General features: G+C 33.9%; 1 protein-coding gene across 2 annotated transcripts in view; it reads left to right on the top strand.

The window, feature by feature from the left end:
• The window catches only part of TBCK (TBC1 domain containing kinase), a 221,172-nt gene that overhangs the window by 4,242 nt on the left and 204,086 nt on the right, over window positions 1-12,844 (top strand). For both annotated transcript variants that reach the window (XM_036256032.1, XM_036256023.1), the window contains exons 2-3: window positions 2,839-3,059; window positions 11,935-12,007. In XM_036256032.1, the coding sequence (XP_036111925.1) occupies window positions 2,867-3,059; window positions 11,935-12,007 (266 nt within the window). In that variant the 5' untranslated portion in view covers window positions 2,839-2,866. The remainder of the gene's footprint in view (window positions 1-2,838; window positions 3,060-11,934; window positions 12,008-12,844) is intronic.

Genomic DNA, 12,844 nt, shown 5'->3' with positions numbered 1-12,844 from the left:
TTCCATATGTATACCTTATTCCAGCACCATTTCTTACAAAGACTGTCCTTTTTCTATTGAATTTCTTGAAGTTTGTTAAAAAGCAATTTATTGTATTTATTTTTTTTTCATTTTAAAATTTAAAAATAATTTTTAGAAATTTAAGAATATGTGGTATACAACTCACATACATAGATAGAGATATATAATATAGAAATTGTGGAGTATAATAGCAATATGAATATCCATACCCACCAATTAAGAACCAGTATATTACCCAAGGTTTTTGAAGCTTTTTATGGGGTTCTTCTCTAATCTCGCTTACCCCTACTTTTCATATAGTGGTAATCCTATCCTCAACTTTTTTTTTTTTTTAATTCTTTTACTTTTTGAATAAATTTTTATCTTACAGGTAAGTATTCCCGAGTTATTTACCTTTTCTTGTTTTGAATTTTATCATTATGTTGCTATAAATTCTGTGTTACTTTTTTCCTTACTCTACATTTCTAAGATTCATCTATGCTATTAAAAACTGTTTCTAGCCCTGGGTGATTTTTGGTCAGTGGTTAAAGCATTGGCCTGTGGACCAGAGAGTCCTGGGTTCTGTTCCTACTAAGGGCACATTCCTCTGTTGCAATTTGTCCCCAGCCCTGGTTGGGGTCGTATGGGTGGCAACCACTGGATGTATCTCTTTCACATCAATGTTTCTCTCTCTCTCTCTTTCCCCTTCTATCTGAAGATAAAAGCAAAAATGTCCTCAGGTGAGGATAAAAAGTAAATAAAAATAAAATAAAAACTGTTTCTACAGTTTGCTTATTTTCTGTCAGATAAATGTACCACAATTTATTTAGCCATTCTCCTGTCTTTGGATATATAAGTTTTTAGCTTGGGGATAATAGAAACAATACTACCCTGATCTTTCTTGTATGTATTCTGTTGTATATATATGTAAGAGTTTTTGGAGGAATGGAATAGGAAAATAATGTCAAACTGTTGTCCATAGTGATTGTACCAGTTTGCATTCTGTTTCTCCATATCCTAATATTATGTATTACCAGATATCTTCATTGTTACTGTCTGGCAGATATAAATTCTCATGTGGTTGAAATGAACAATTTCTTGAATATTAATGAGGTTATTTATCTTCTCATATATATTGGCAATTACTTTTCACTCTTTTATGAAATGTTTTTCCATATCTCCTGTTGTATATAATGGATATAATATATTAGCGTTGGTTTTTAGATTTTTTTAATAAGTTATTTCAGTTGCCTCCAGGGCAATTTTTTTTTTTTTTTCTTTGCCGTTTGTGCTATAGTTTTTCCTCAATCTGATTCCTGGACAGTTCCTTATTTAAAAGTTAAAGAAGGCTGTCTAGGAGCTTTGCACATATGGACGGCCTTTTCGATTAGCATACTCTTATTTTAGAATGGTTGAATAGACAGCCAGATCATAACTGGGGTCCTATAAATTCCAGAATTAAAAGGAGTTTGCTTTTATCACCAGGGCCCATTGCAGCTATTTATTATAATTTTTACATAATTTATTAAATTTCTTTAAAGAAGAACCTTACCATCTTTTGCTTATGGGATAAATAGCTGGCTAGTTGGGGGTTGGTGGCAGAGTTAATTCTCCTATTCTTCAGATCTTCAAATTATCTTTCTTATTTCAAATCTTCTTCTGACTGCTGTTCACCATTGTTTCTGCATTCTCTGAAACCTCTGAATCTTAGAGGCCAGGTAAACTTCTTGACTATATTACAAATTGTAGCATCCATCTTTCTGTTTCTCGGGACCGTATTCTTCCATATGCCCAATACTTTACAGTAGTTTATTGAAATCTTTCATAAGCGTATAGCTCTTTTCTGTTCTCTTTTTATGAGCTTGTATATTTTTAAATATTTCAATTCTTTGGTTTCTGGGCAGACATATGAAAGGTGGACTATTACCTTAATTTAGAATTCCAGATTTTTGTTGTGAAAGCTGAGAAGGGAAGATTTCAGTGCTTGCCCAATGGAATGTCTTTTTAGTGATAAACCTGGGCAAGAGGGATTTTTTGTTTAAGACCTTTTTTGTTGTGGTTGTATCATTGTGAGTCAGAGTGATTTTGGAGCAAGTTTCTTAATCTCCAGGCTGCTCTATTACACAACTCTGAGGCACCATTTACTTTGTAGTCCATGCTAATAGGACCCCTCAGGATCTACACATGGAACATCTATCTATAATCTGGAGGCAATAATATTTGTCAGGGTTCTGAGGGGGTTAAAACACATCACATGTAAAACAATTAGCAGAAAAATAAAAATGTATTAGTCGTTTAAGTAACATTATAGTGCTTTCTGATACTTGGTTGAATTTTTTCTTCTACTAAGAGAGTTCCTGATTATTTAAAGTGTCTGATGTCTCTGTTTCCTTTTTCTTGACTTCCTCATCTGTAAAACTGAAAAGTTCTTGATAGTCTGTGGGTTATTCAAACTTTAGATAAAGTGAAGAGCCTTATTAAATTAATATGCAATAATGAACTTCCTCTAAGCTTGTAAAACTATCAAGCATCATTGAAGAGGAAACGTTCTATCTTTTCCTTTGTGTGCCATTGAAAGTCTTTGATTTTTATTTAGGGCTGCAATATAAATTTATGATTGGGTTGTTTTCCCTCTTTGATATTACCTTGGAATTTTTAAACTTGATATTTTTTACTTTGAAGTATTCAGATTGGCATTTTCTCCAAGTTATATATTGGCATCCCCAAGTTATATATTGTCATTTCTTCCAAGCTATATATTTGTTAATCATGTTTAAAGTGAGAAGACACTGGTATAATGTTTGGCTAATCTGCCAAAAAAATTCTTTCCTTTTCCAGATTATCTTGGAAGATCTAGGACTCCAAGATGTTTCCCTTGAAGGATGCCGAAATGGGTGCCTTTACCTTCTTTGCCTCCGCTCTACCACATGATGTTTGTGGAAGCAATGGGCTTCCTCTCACACCAAATTCCATCAAGATTTTAGGGCGCTTTCAAATCCTTAAGACCATCACCCATCCCAGACTGTGCCAGTATGTGGATATTTCTAGGGGAAAACATGGTGAGTTATTATTGTTTTCTCCATTTTATGTTCTCTCCTCTGTTACCTTGGCTAGGTTATAAATATACAGTGATTATATGGAGAAGTCAATATGTGTGCCCATGCGTGTCCTTATCCTTCACTCCAGCCAAAACTATAGTCAAAGCTCTAGTCATTTGAGATTTTCTGACTACATTTGAGGGATTTATATTTCTTGGATCTGAGAATCGGGATTTTTAATCTTCTTTTTCAGGGAAACCACCTATCCTTAGACATATTTCTTCACCTCTGTAAGAAGGAAATGAAAGTTCTAATGTTAGAAATTTTAGAATTTATTGGAATGTATTTTATGATTGAAAGTAATAATTTGGACTAAGTCTCTTCAAATGAAAGATAGTCACTAATTTTGGGAGGATTGGGGGAGACCTGTAGTAGTCTTCTCATATAGGATTCCATTTAGAGAATTGAAGTAGAAAAAGTTCAGCCCATTGGTTAAAAAAGTCAGTGTTTTACCATGAAGATATTTACTGCCTTTTTAACAGTATATCAGGTTCTTCCATGTCCTGTATCTTAGTCCATTCAGGCTGCTGTAACAAAGTACCGTAAACTGAGTAGTTTATAAACAACAAACATTTATTTCTCACAGTTCTGAAGTCCAAGATCAAGACACCAGCAGATCCCATGATAGCTGTCTTATCACTATAACCCCACATGGTAGAAGGGGCAAGGGAGTTCTCTGAGGCCTCTTTTTATAAAAGCACTAATCCAATTAATGAAGGCTCTGCCCTCATGACCTAATCACCTCCCAAAGGCTCCACCTCCAAACACCATCCATTGTGTCAACCTATGGTTTTGTGGGGGACGCAAATGTTCAATCTGTAGAACACCTAAAGATACTTATGGTGGCAACATTTTTTATTTATTGATTGATTTTAGAGAAATAGAGAAGAAGGGAGAGAGAGAGAGAGAGAGAGAGAGAGAGAGAGAGAGAACATTGATTTGTTGTTCCACTTATTTATGTATTCATTGGTTGTTTCTTGTATGTGCCCTGACCTGGGATTGAACCCGAAACCTTGGTGTATCAGAACAATGCTCTGACCAACGGAGGTACCCAGCCAGGGCCATGGTGGCAATATTTTTATTATTTTAAAATTATTTTTGGAGGCTTAATTTCATGCTTAGGTTCCATTTTTTAAAAATATTGTAGATTCATCTCAGTCCAATGTATTTAATTTTTCTCATATAAAATAATTTTAAAAAGTTAATCTTATATGCTTGCTGATATTGAACTACCTTTCATATAAAAATGGCATTTTTGTTTGTTTCAGTCTAATAGTAAAAGCTCTCAAAAAATGAAAACTACATTTTCTTTATATTTTGCTGAAAAATAGATTAAATGAGACTTTCAAGTAGTCTGGAGGGTGTCTTAAAAATATTTGCTCTGAAAGTTTTATAGACTTTGAGTAGAAAATGTTTTTGTAATAAATAATAATAGTTAATATTTATTGAGTGCTTATGTATTAGGCAGTATTCTAAGTGTTTTACATATTTTAATTAATTCTCATAATGTAACCATTTTTTCATTTTAAAGATTATAATATTGAGCATAGAAAAATTAAGTAAGCAACTAATTTGGGAACTTTTGGCAAGTTTGTTGTTTTTAAGAAAAATAAAACTTTTTGCTGAAGTTTTTATTTGGCAAATGACTTCAGTGACATTAACTAAATGTTTAAAAATGATAGATATCATTTGGGACTTTTTACATCATTGAAAAATTGATATTTTCAATCCCTGAATGCCTCAAACACCTTCCCACCCCCATCCAATTCCAAAATCCTAAAGCATTTTCAATTGTAAGGTTGGTCCAGTTCCCAAACCACTCTGAACAAAACTTGGCAATATAGTATATACTCATTATCATTTATAACTGGAGACCATAATTAACCTTGCTTGCTGTTTTACATCTGCAGATTTAAAGTATATCTCTTTGTCTGTCTTCCCAAACTCTTGCCACTTTGCTCACTTCTTAGGCTTTTTCCTTCTTATACCACAGGTGCCCTTCATATCTTTCCAGCATGTCTGGAAGTCTGTTTGGAGCTTCAGTTCATATAACTGTCCAGTTCTCCCTAGGCTTTCTTTTCTTGGGATAACTGATTCAAAGTTCTAGATGTTTCCTGAGCTCCTTCTTTTACCTAACTGAGCCCCTGTAAATACTGAAATAGGAAAAATCTTATGACATAACCCCTCTGGGGAACACTGTTGCTGACTTTGCACAGGAAACATCTTTTTAGTTATCAATGTCAGGTAGGATTCGATCCCCTTAGAGAGTAATTTCTGTTACTGCTCCAGCTCAATAATCTGGGTAGTCCCTTTAGGCCTGTCCATCATATTGCTAGTTACTCTGCTTCCCCTGTTGCTCTGCTCCTAGATCTCAGCCCTCTCTTCTGGGGTGTAAGCCATGGATATGTATAAAACTCATACAGTTTAAGTTTGGCTGCCTGGAATGAAAATATCAGTGATTATCAAAAGATTGGGGAATTTGATTATCTCATTTATATTGTTAGTGCTCATTGTCTTGAAAAGTTGTATACATAAAGAATAACTAGCTGAATAATAATACATGTTTATATAAGGGTCTGTTTGTTCCAAAGCATCCCAGTCATTTCAGTTGCATTTAATTAGAAAACTCTGAAAGTTTCTACCCAACAATCTTTTTACCAAACAAATGCATTTCTCAATGATGTAACAACACTTGATGTTGGTTTGGATTCCATTTAATTGCCTTCTTAAAGAATTTTGATTTTGGTTTCCTTTTCCCTTTTATTCTGTTCTTGCTCTGCAGATATCTTACATTTTGTCATTGTTACTCCCTTGCCCTCTCCCCCACCCCTCCACTTTTCTCTTCATGTTTAGAGTTACATATGACATATGGTCTGTTTTAGTAACGTTATGTTTTCACATGTTGGCTTAGCTCAGAAATCAGGCTTTCACTGTTTTCTGTAGATCATTCAAAACTGATTCAAGATGATGTTAGTTTCTTGCTAACTCAGCAAGATGAAGTATTTAATTTCAAAAATAATGGACATTTTATTAGAATTTGAGATGCTGATTTATAAAAGTAAAGTTGAGGAAAATATCTTTAAGGTAGCAAAAAGGCAAATATTGTATGAAAATACTTAAATTAACACATTTAATCTTTTGCTTTTGAGGTTGAAATCTCAGCAATGTCTAGAAGCAGAGTGAAGGTTGTAAATTGGAATGCACCCCATTTTATTTGGTATTTGTTACCCGGATATATTTTGATCATTGCTAGTGAAATCAATAGCAAAGTTATTTTAACTAGTAGATTTGAATAGAGAATAATAGAATTGCTAAGGACCTATAAGATAATATATTCTGTATCTCTAGCTGCATTTGGTTTTAATCTAAGTGTCTATATCAGTTCAGAGTTCCTTCAGAGAAACAGAACCAGTAGGATGTGTGTGTGTGTGTGTGTGTGTGTGTGTGTGTGTATATATATATATATATATATGAATGAACTGGCTTATGTGATTGTAGAGGCTGGGTGGGCAAGTCTGAAATCCAGAAGGACACTAAACATTTGGGAAAGAACTAAGCTGCAGTTCATGGGTAAAATGTCTTCTTCAGAAAAGCTTTTCCTCTGCTCTTAAGGCCTTTACAGATGATTGAATCAGGCTTACCAAGATTATATAGGATAATCTTTCTTACTTAAAGTAAATTTATTATTGATTTTAATCACTTATAAAATACCTTCACAGTAACACCTAAATTTGAATAACTGGAGGCTATAGCCTAGCCATCTTGACTCATAAAACTGACCATCACAGTAACCTAGTAACAATACTGTTTCTTAAGTACAGAATTTTTTTTGTCAGTGTACTGCATAAATATTTATTTAAATATTATATTTAAAAGGTGACGAACTAGTTTCAATTTTTACTGTAAATAAAAAAGAATGATGCACTAACTATATTCTGATAACCTTTCAGAGTACCTTAACATATTTACAAATTATTTGTCTTTTTGTTTAAAACTTATTTAATTTATCTTTTAGTCCTCTCCTTATTCAACTTCTTCATTATCTTTCTTGCTTAATATTGTACTCTCTTCAATTTCATATCATTGATTTAAAACATAAAGTTAAGGCTGTATGTACAATATAGAGATACTTGGCATTCAACAGATATTTGTTAGAGAAGGATAATTTCACAGTTCTTATATGTTCTACTCTTTAAAGTTCATCTTAGTGTCACATTTTTTAAATAAATAATGCTGCTACATTGCCGACTTATATTTGGCACATGATTCCTAAACATTTTTGTCATATTTTATTCTGTGAGACTATTGTTTTTATAACCAACAGAAATTATTTTCAAACAGTGATCCAGAATTTCAGGATGAAAAATCTCTAATGATTTCTTGAAAAAACTGTTTTGTATTGAAACATTGTTTTGGTATACACTTCATTACCTCTGGGAGAAACTTTGATATTCTACTAACAATTGTGGCTCTGCTGCATTAAAATAATGCTTCAGATTATCTAGTGGAGAACAAAGACATTAAGTAAAAATAAATACAGATCTTTAGAGTTGAGATAAGTGCTACAAAAGAAAAGTATAATGTAGAATAGATTATATTATAGGAGGAGCAAATTGATTTGGGGGGGCAGAAAAGGGTTTCTTGAGGAGCTCACATTTAACTGAGGAATGAATAATAATAATAATAATAATAATAATAGCTAACACTTACATAGTTATTGCTATGTGCCAGGCACTATTCCAAGATCTTATTATATAGTAACTCTTTTTAACCTTAGAATAACTCTGTGAGGTTAGTGCTGTTGTTTTTCCCATTTTACAGAGGAGGAAACTAGCATAGAGAGGTTAGCAAACTTCCCCAAGGTCACAGAGCTAATGAGTATTACACCTAAGAGTTGAACTGAGACAGAATAGTCTGTGGTCTTAACCATTATGTTTCATGATAGGAGTTAACTAGGAGAAGAAGATGGGGAAGATCATTTTAAGCAATGGGAATCCAGGTGCCTTGTACCATAATTCAGGAAGTGGGGAGGAAGGCCTGTGGGCATGAGAGATAGTGAGCAAGAAATAACAAAAAATAAAGCTGGAGGGAAGTTACATATTCAGATTTATTATTATTTTATTACTTAGACTTTAATATGAAAATATATTGGAAGGAAATAAGAATTAATTTGAGAAGATCAGTTAAGAGACAGTTGTAGTGATCTAGTAAATGATTGATGTTGGCTTGGACCAGATTGTGCCAGAAGGAGCAAACTATAAAGATTGTGGACACATTTGGGAGCTAGAAATACCAGAACATTTTGTTTGGATTTGAGAAAGAGATTTCTCCAAAGTTTCTAGCTGGAGCCACTGTCAGGATAGTGGTACCATTTACTGAAATAGTACTAAGGGAAACAGGATTAGGGAACAAACTATTCATTCAATTTGGGTTTTTTTGAGTTTGAGGTAACTTTTATGTTAAAGGGAGAAATTGTCTGTATAAGCCTGTGGTTCAAAAGAGAGTTCTGGGCTTGAGACACAATTTGAGAATTTTTCAACCTTGATAATAAATGAGGAGAAAAGACAATATGAAGACTCAGAATCAAAGATAGGTGAACTAGAAACCTTTAAATTTGGGTAGAAGAGATGCCAGTCTACAGAATAGATTGAGAAGAGAGAGCCAGATAGCTGTAAGGAAAACTTACAAAATGTGGTTAGATGGAAAGCAAAAGAATGCAGCTTCCCATTTTGGCTTTCTGGTAGTGTTATTTCCTTTTTCCTTCTAGAACTCCATAGTTGTACTAAATTGCTTGGAGTTCAACTTTGTATGTGCTTTTCTTTATTGAACTGAAGAACTAGACCTTTTATTTCATGATTTTCTTTCCTGTTCTTTTGTTTTCCCCCTCATTTAGTGGTCTTTCAAATTTAATTCTCTTTAAGTTCCTGTCTAGATCATTTGGATTCTTTCCTCTGAAAGTGATAGCTTTTATTTATTTTCTTAACTTTTTTTATTGTTGAGAGTATTACAAATGTTCCTCTTTTTTTGCCCATTGACCCCCCTCCTCCCTTATCCCACCCCCTCCTGCTTTCCCCAACCTAAAGTCTTTGTCCATTGGTTGTGCATATATGCATATAAGTTCTTTGGTTTATCTCTTCCCACCCCTCCCAACCCCATACCTCTGAGTTTTGTCAGTCTGTTCCCTACTTCCATGACTCTGGATCTAACTTTGTTCATGATGTTCCATAAATAAGTGAGATCATGTGGTACTTGTCTTTCTCTGACTGGCTTATTTCACTCAGCATAATACTCTCCAGGTCCCTCCCTGTCATCTCAAAGGGTAAAAGATCTTTCTTTCTTACAGCTACATAATATTCCATTATGTAAATGTACTACAGCTTTTTTATTTATTCATTTATTTTTTTAATCCTCACCCGAGGACATTTTTCCATCCTTTGTTCAGATAGAGTAGGGGAGAAAGAGAGAGAGAATCATCGATGTGAAAGAGACATATCGAGTGGCTGCTACCCGCACAACCAACCAGGGCCAGGAACAAACTGCGCCCCTAGCGGGAACCGAATCTGAGTCTCTCTGGACTGCAGGCCAACGCTCCAACTGCTGAGCCAAACCAGCCAGGGCATATTACGGCTTTTTTATCCACTCGTCTACTGATGGACACTTGGTTTGTTTCCAGATTTTAGCTATTTTAATAGTGCTGCTATGAATATAGTGGTGCATATATTCTTTCTGACTGGTGTTTCAGGTTTCTTAGGATATATTCCTAGAAGTGGGATCACTGGGTCAAATGGCAGTTCCATTTTTAATTTTTTAAGGAAGTACCATATTGTTTTCCACAGTGGCTGCACCAGTCTGCATTCCTACCAGCAGTGTACTAGAGTCCCTTTTTCTCCACATTCTTGCCAGCACTTGTTTGAGGATTTGTTGATGGCGCCATTCTGACAGGTGTGAGGTGATATCCTATAGTCAGTTTAATTTGCTCTGATTATTAGAGATGTTGAGCATTTTTTCGTATGTCTGCTGGCCATTTGTATGTCCTGTTTGGAGGAGTGTCTATTGAAGTCCTCTGCCCATTTTTTATTAGATTGTCTGTCTTCCTTTTGTTGAGTAGTATGAGTCCCTTATATATTTTTGGATAGTAACCCCTTATCCAATGTATTATTGACAAATATGTTCTCCCAGAGAGTAGATTCCCTTTACATTTTGATGTTTGTTTCTTTTGCTGTGCAGAAGCTTTTTAGTTTGATGTAGTTCCATTTATTAATTTTTCCCTTGTGTCCCTTGCCCTAGGCGATGTATCAGTGAAAATTCTGCTATATATGATATCAGATTTTCTTCCTACATTTTCTTCTATGATTTCTATGATTTCACATGTTACATTTAACTATGTTACCCATTTTGTGTTTATTCTTGTGGATGGTATAACTTGGTAGTCTAGTTTCATTTTTTTGCATGTACCTGTCCAAATTTCCCAACACCATTTATTGAAGAGATTGTCTTTTCTCTATTGTATGCTCTTGCCTCCTTTGTTGAATATTAATTGTGCATACTGTCTTGGGTCGATTTCTGGGTTTTCTGTTCTGTTCCATTGATCTATATGCCTGTTCTTGTGCCAGTATGAGGCTGTTTTGATTATGATGGCTTTGTAGTATAACTTGATATTCAGTATTGTGATCCCTCCCATTATAGCTTTTAATTAGAGCATTTTTAATTTTAGTGTTTTAGTCCATTCTGTATAATATCACTACCTACAACAATTTCAGCTTCCAAGATGTGACCCACACAATATCCAGCCTTCACACCTCATATGACTCCCTGCATGTATACCATTTCCCTTCATTTCTATTCCCCCATGTAAGACCTGACTTTGAACTGTTCATTACTGTGTTATTCCTTTTACTGGATCTCTTACTCTGAAATTCTCCTTTCTCATCTTCTGCTATCTCATTTTTCTATCTTTGCTACTTTTTTCACCGCACCTCTATGCAATGTTCACTATTCCTGATCTTATTACCCCTTCACTTCTTTATCTAGTCTGCCATCTATATTTTGTGTTGCCCTTGTTTCTTATTTTGTATGGATATTCATAGTATCCCAATTTCTTTTAAACTCTCAAGCTCTTCTGAAATAACCTTAATAAATTCCCAACTACTTGTAAGCCCGGTTTTACTTTTCTCCTGCTCTTCTTAAATTAATTATTTTATAATTAATAATTTATAGTGACAGAAAAAAGTATACACTGACCCTCGGAGCTGTGCTATCTTATTCATAGATCTGTTGGAAAATAAAACCTACATCATAATATTGATTGTAGCCAACAAAATTTTTATTACTTAGTCTTAGAAGGCCCCAGGATGTTACCAACATTCCCAAGTCTATTTTCTGTCCTTTCTCAGTCATGATTCAGTACATTTCTACTTTTCTCGAGTTTCTGAACTCAGTTTCACAGATCTTGTGTTGGACCCGGACTGTGACGATAATCTGTTCATAGCTCCCAATTTTCTCTTCCCTTCATAATTTCTTTATATCTTCATCCAAGCTTTTCCTTCTCCTAGCCTATGTCAGAGGATGGATCACTTTTTTCCAAAGGTAAGCCTTTCTGTTTTTCCTGATATACATGGGAGAAAAACACAAGATGAAAAGAAGTTATTTTTAATGTATTGTCTTATTACACATTGATCTTGTTAGGCTATATATTTGGTAATTATGTAGTTAACATAGAGTTTGAAAAGCTCTTTGTGTTTGTACTATATGTTAATATATTTAGTGGGGTATATTATTTTGTTATTAAAATATTGTGTTCATAAAACAGAAAGTACATTTGTTTTGTTTTATTCAGAGAGACTGGTGGTGGTGGCTGAGCACTGTGAACAGAGTCTAGAAGACTTGCTTCGAGAAAGGAAACCTGTGAGGTACTGTGTAATATCAGGAAAATTAAATGAAAAACAGAAGCTGGCAAACAAAAAGGCATTTGAACTAGAAACTGCAGGGTTTTAGTTTCCTCTGTTACTTGTTTAATGATAAAATCCAGGTGCAAATTTTTACTTGGGGAAATTTAATTCATGCACCTTTATTGTTGACATTATCCAATGTTAAACTTTTGTGAAGTAGGCATTCTCCAAAGTACTTGACAAAAAAATACCTTTGGAGAATATATATATATATATATATGACACTTTGGAATATTTTTAGAACTAAGCAGTTTTCTAGCTGAGATTAAGAGTATTTTCCCGAAAGAGGTAGTTGGTAACTTGTACAGGATTTTGGTGTTCCTAGGGACACAATGGACTGTGTTAATGAAAGGTCCTGTTGAAGAGTATGGAAAAATATCATGGCTTGGGTAGAATCTAATGGTACAGTTTAAATTCAGTTATTTCAATGACTCAGTAAATTTATTTTCTATATCGGGCATTCTTGATAAGAGGAGCATGTGGTCTAAATTTTATTATAAATATTCTGTTAAATGAACTTCTTTACAGATTTTTCATAAAATATCTTAAAATTATCAAAAATATTTATTTAATGAATAAATAAGGTTGTACCAAACCAATGAAAAATGCTTTCCAGGAATCTTTATAGGATTATAATTATTCCAGTTTAAAGAAATAGTCTTGGTCAGTACTTGAATAAAAATACTTTTGTTGCTACTCTGAATAATTTGGTTTTAAGAAGTCTCTGAAATGAAAGATGCAGGTATCAACTATATCATACTTAGTAAATATGTTCTATAATTATAATTTTTACATGTC

This window comes from Molossus molossus, unplaced genomic scaffold (genome assembly GCF_014108415.1).
Source record: "Molossus molossus isolate mMolMol1 unplaced genomic scaffold, mMolMol1.p scaffold_m16_p_1, whole genome shotgun sequence".
Lineage (NCBI taxonomy): Eukaryota > Metazoa > Chordata > Mammalia > Chiroptera > Molossidae > Molossus > Molossus molossus.
Note: the sequence above shows the minus strand (reverse complement) of the source record. Positions and strands in the feature narration are given on the sequence as shown.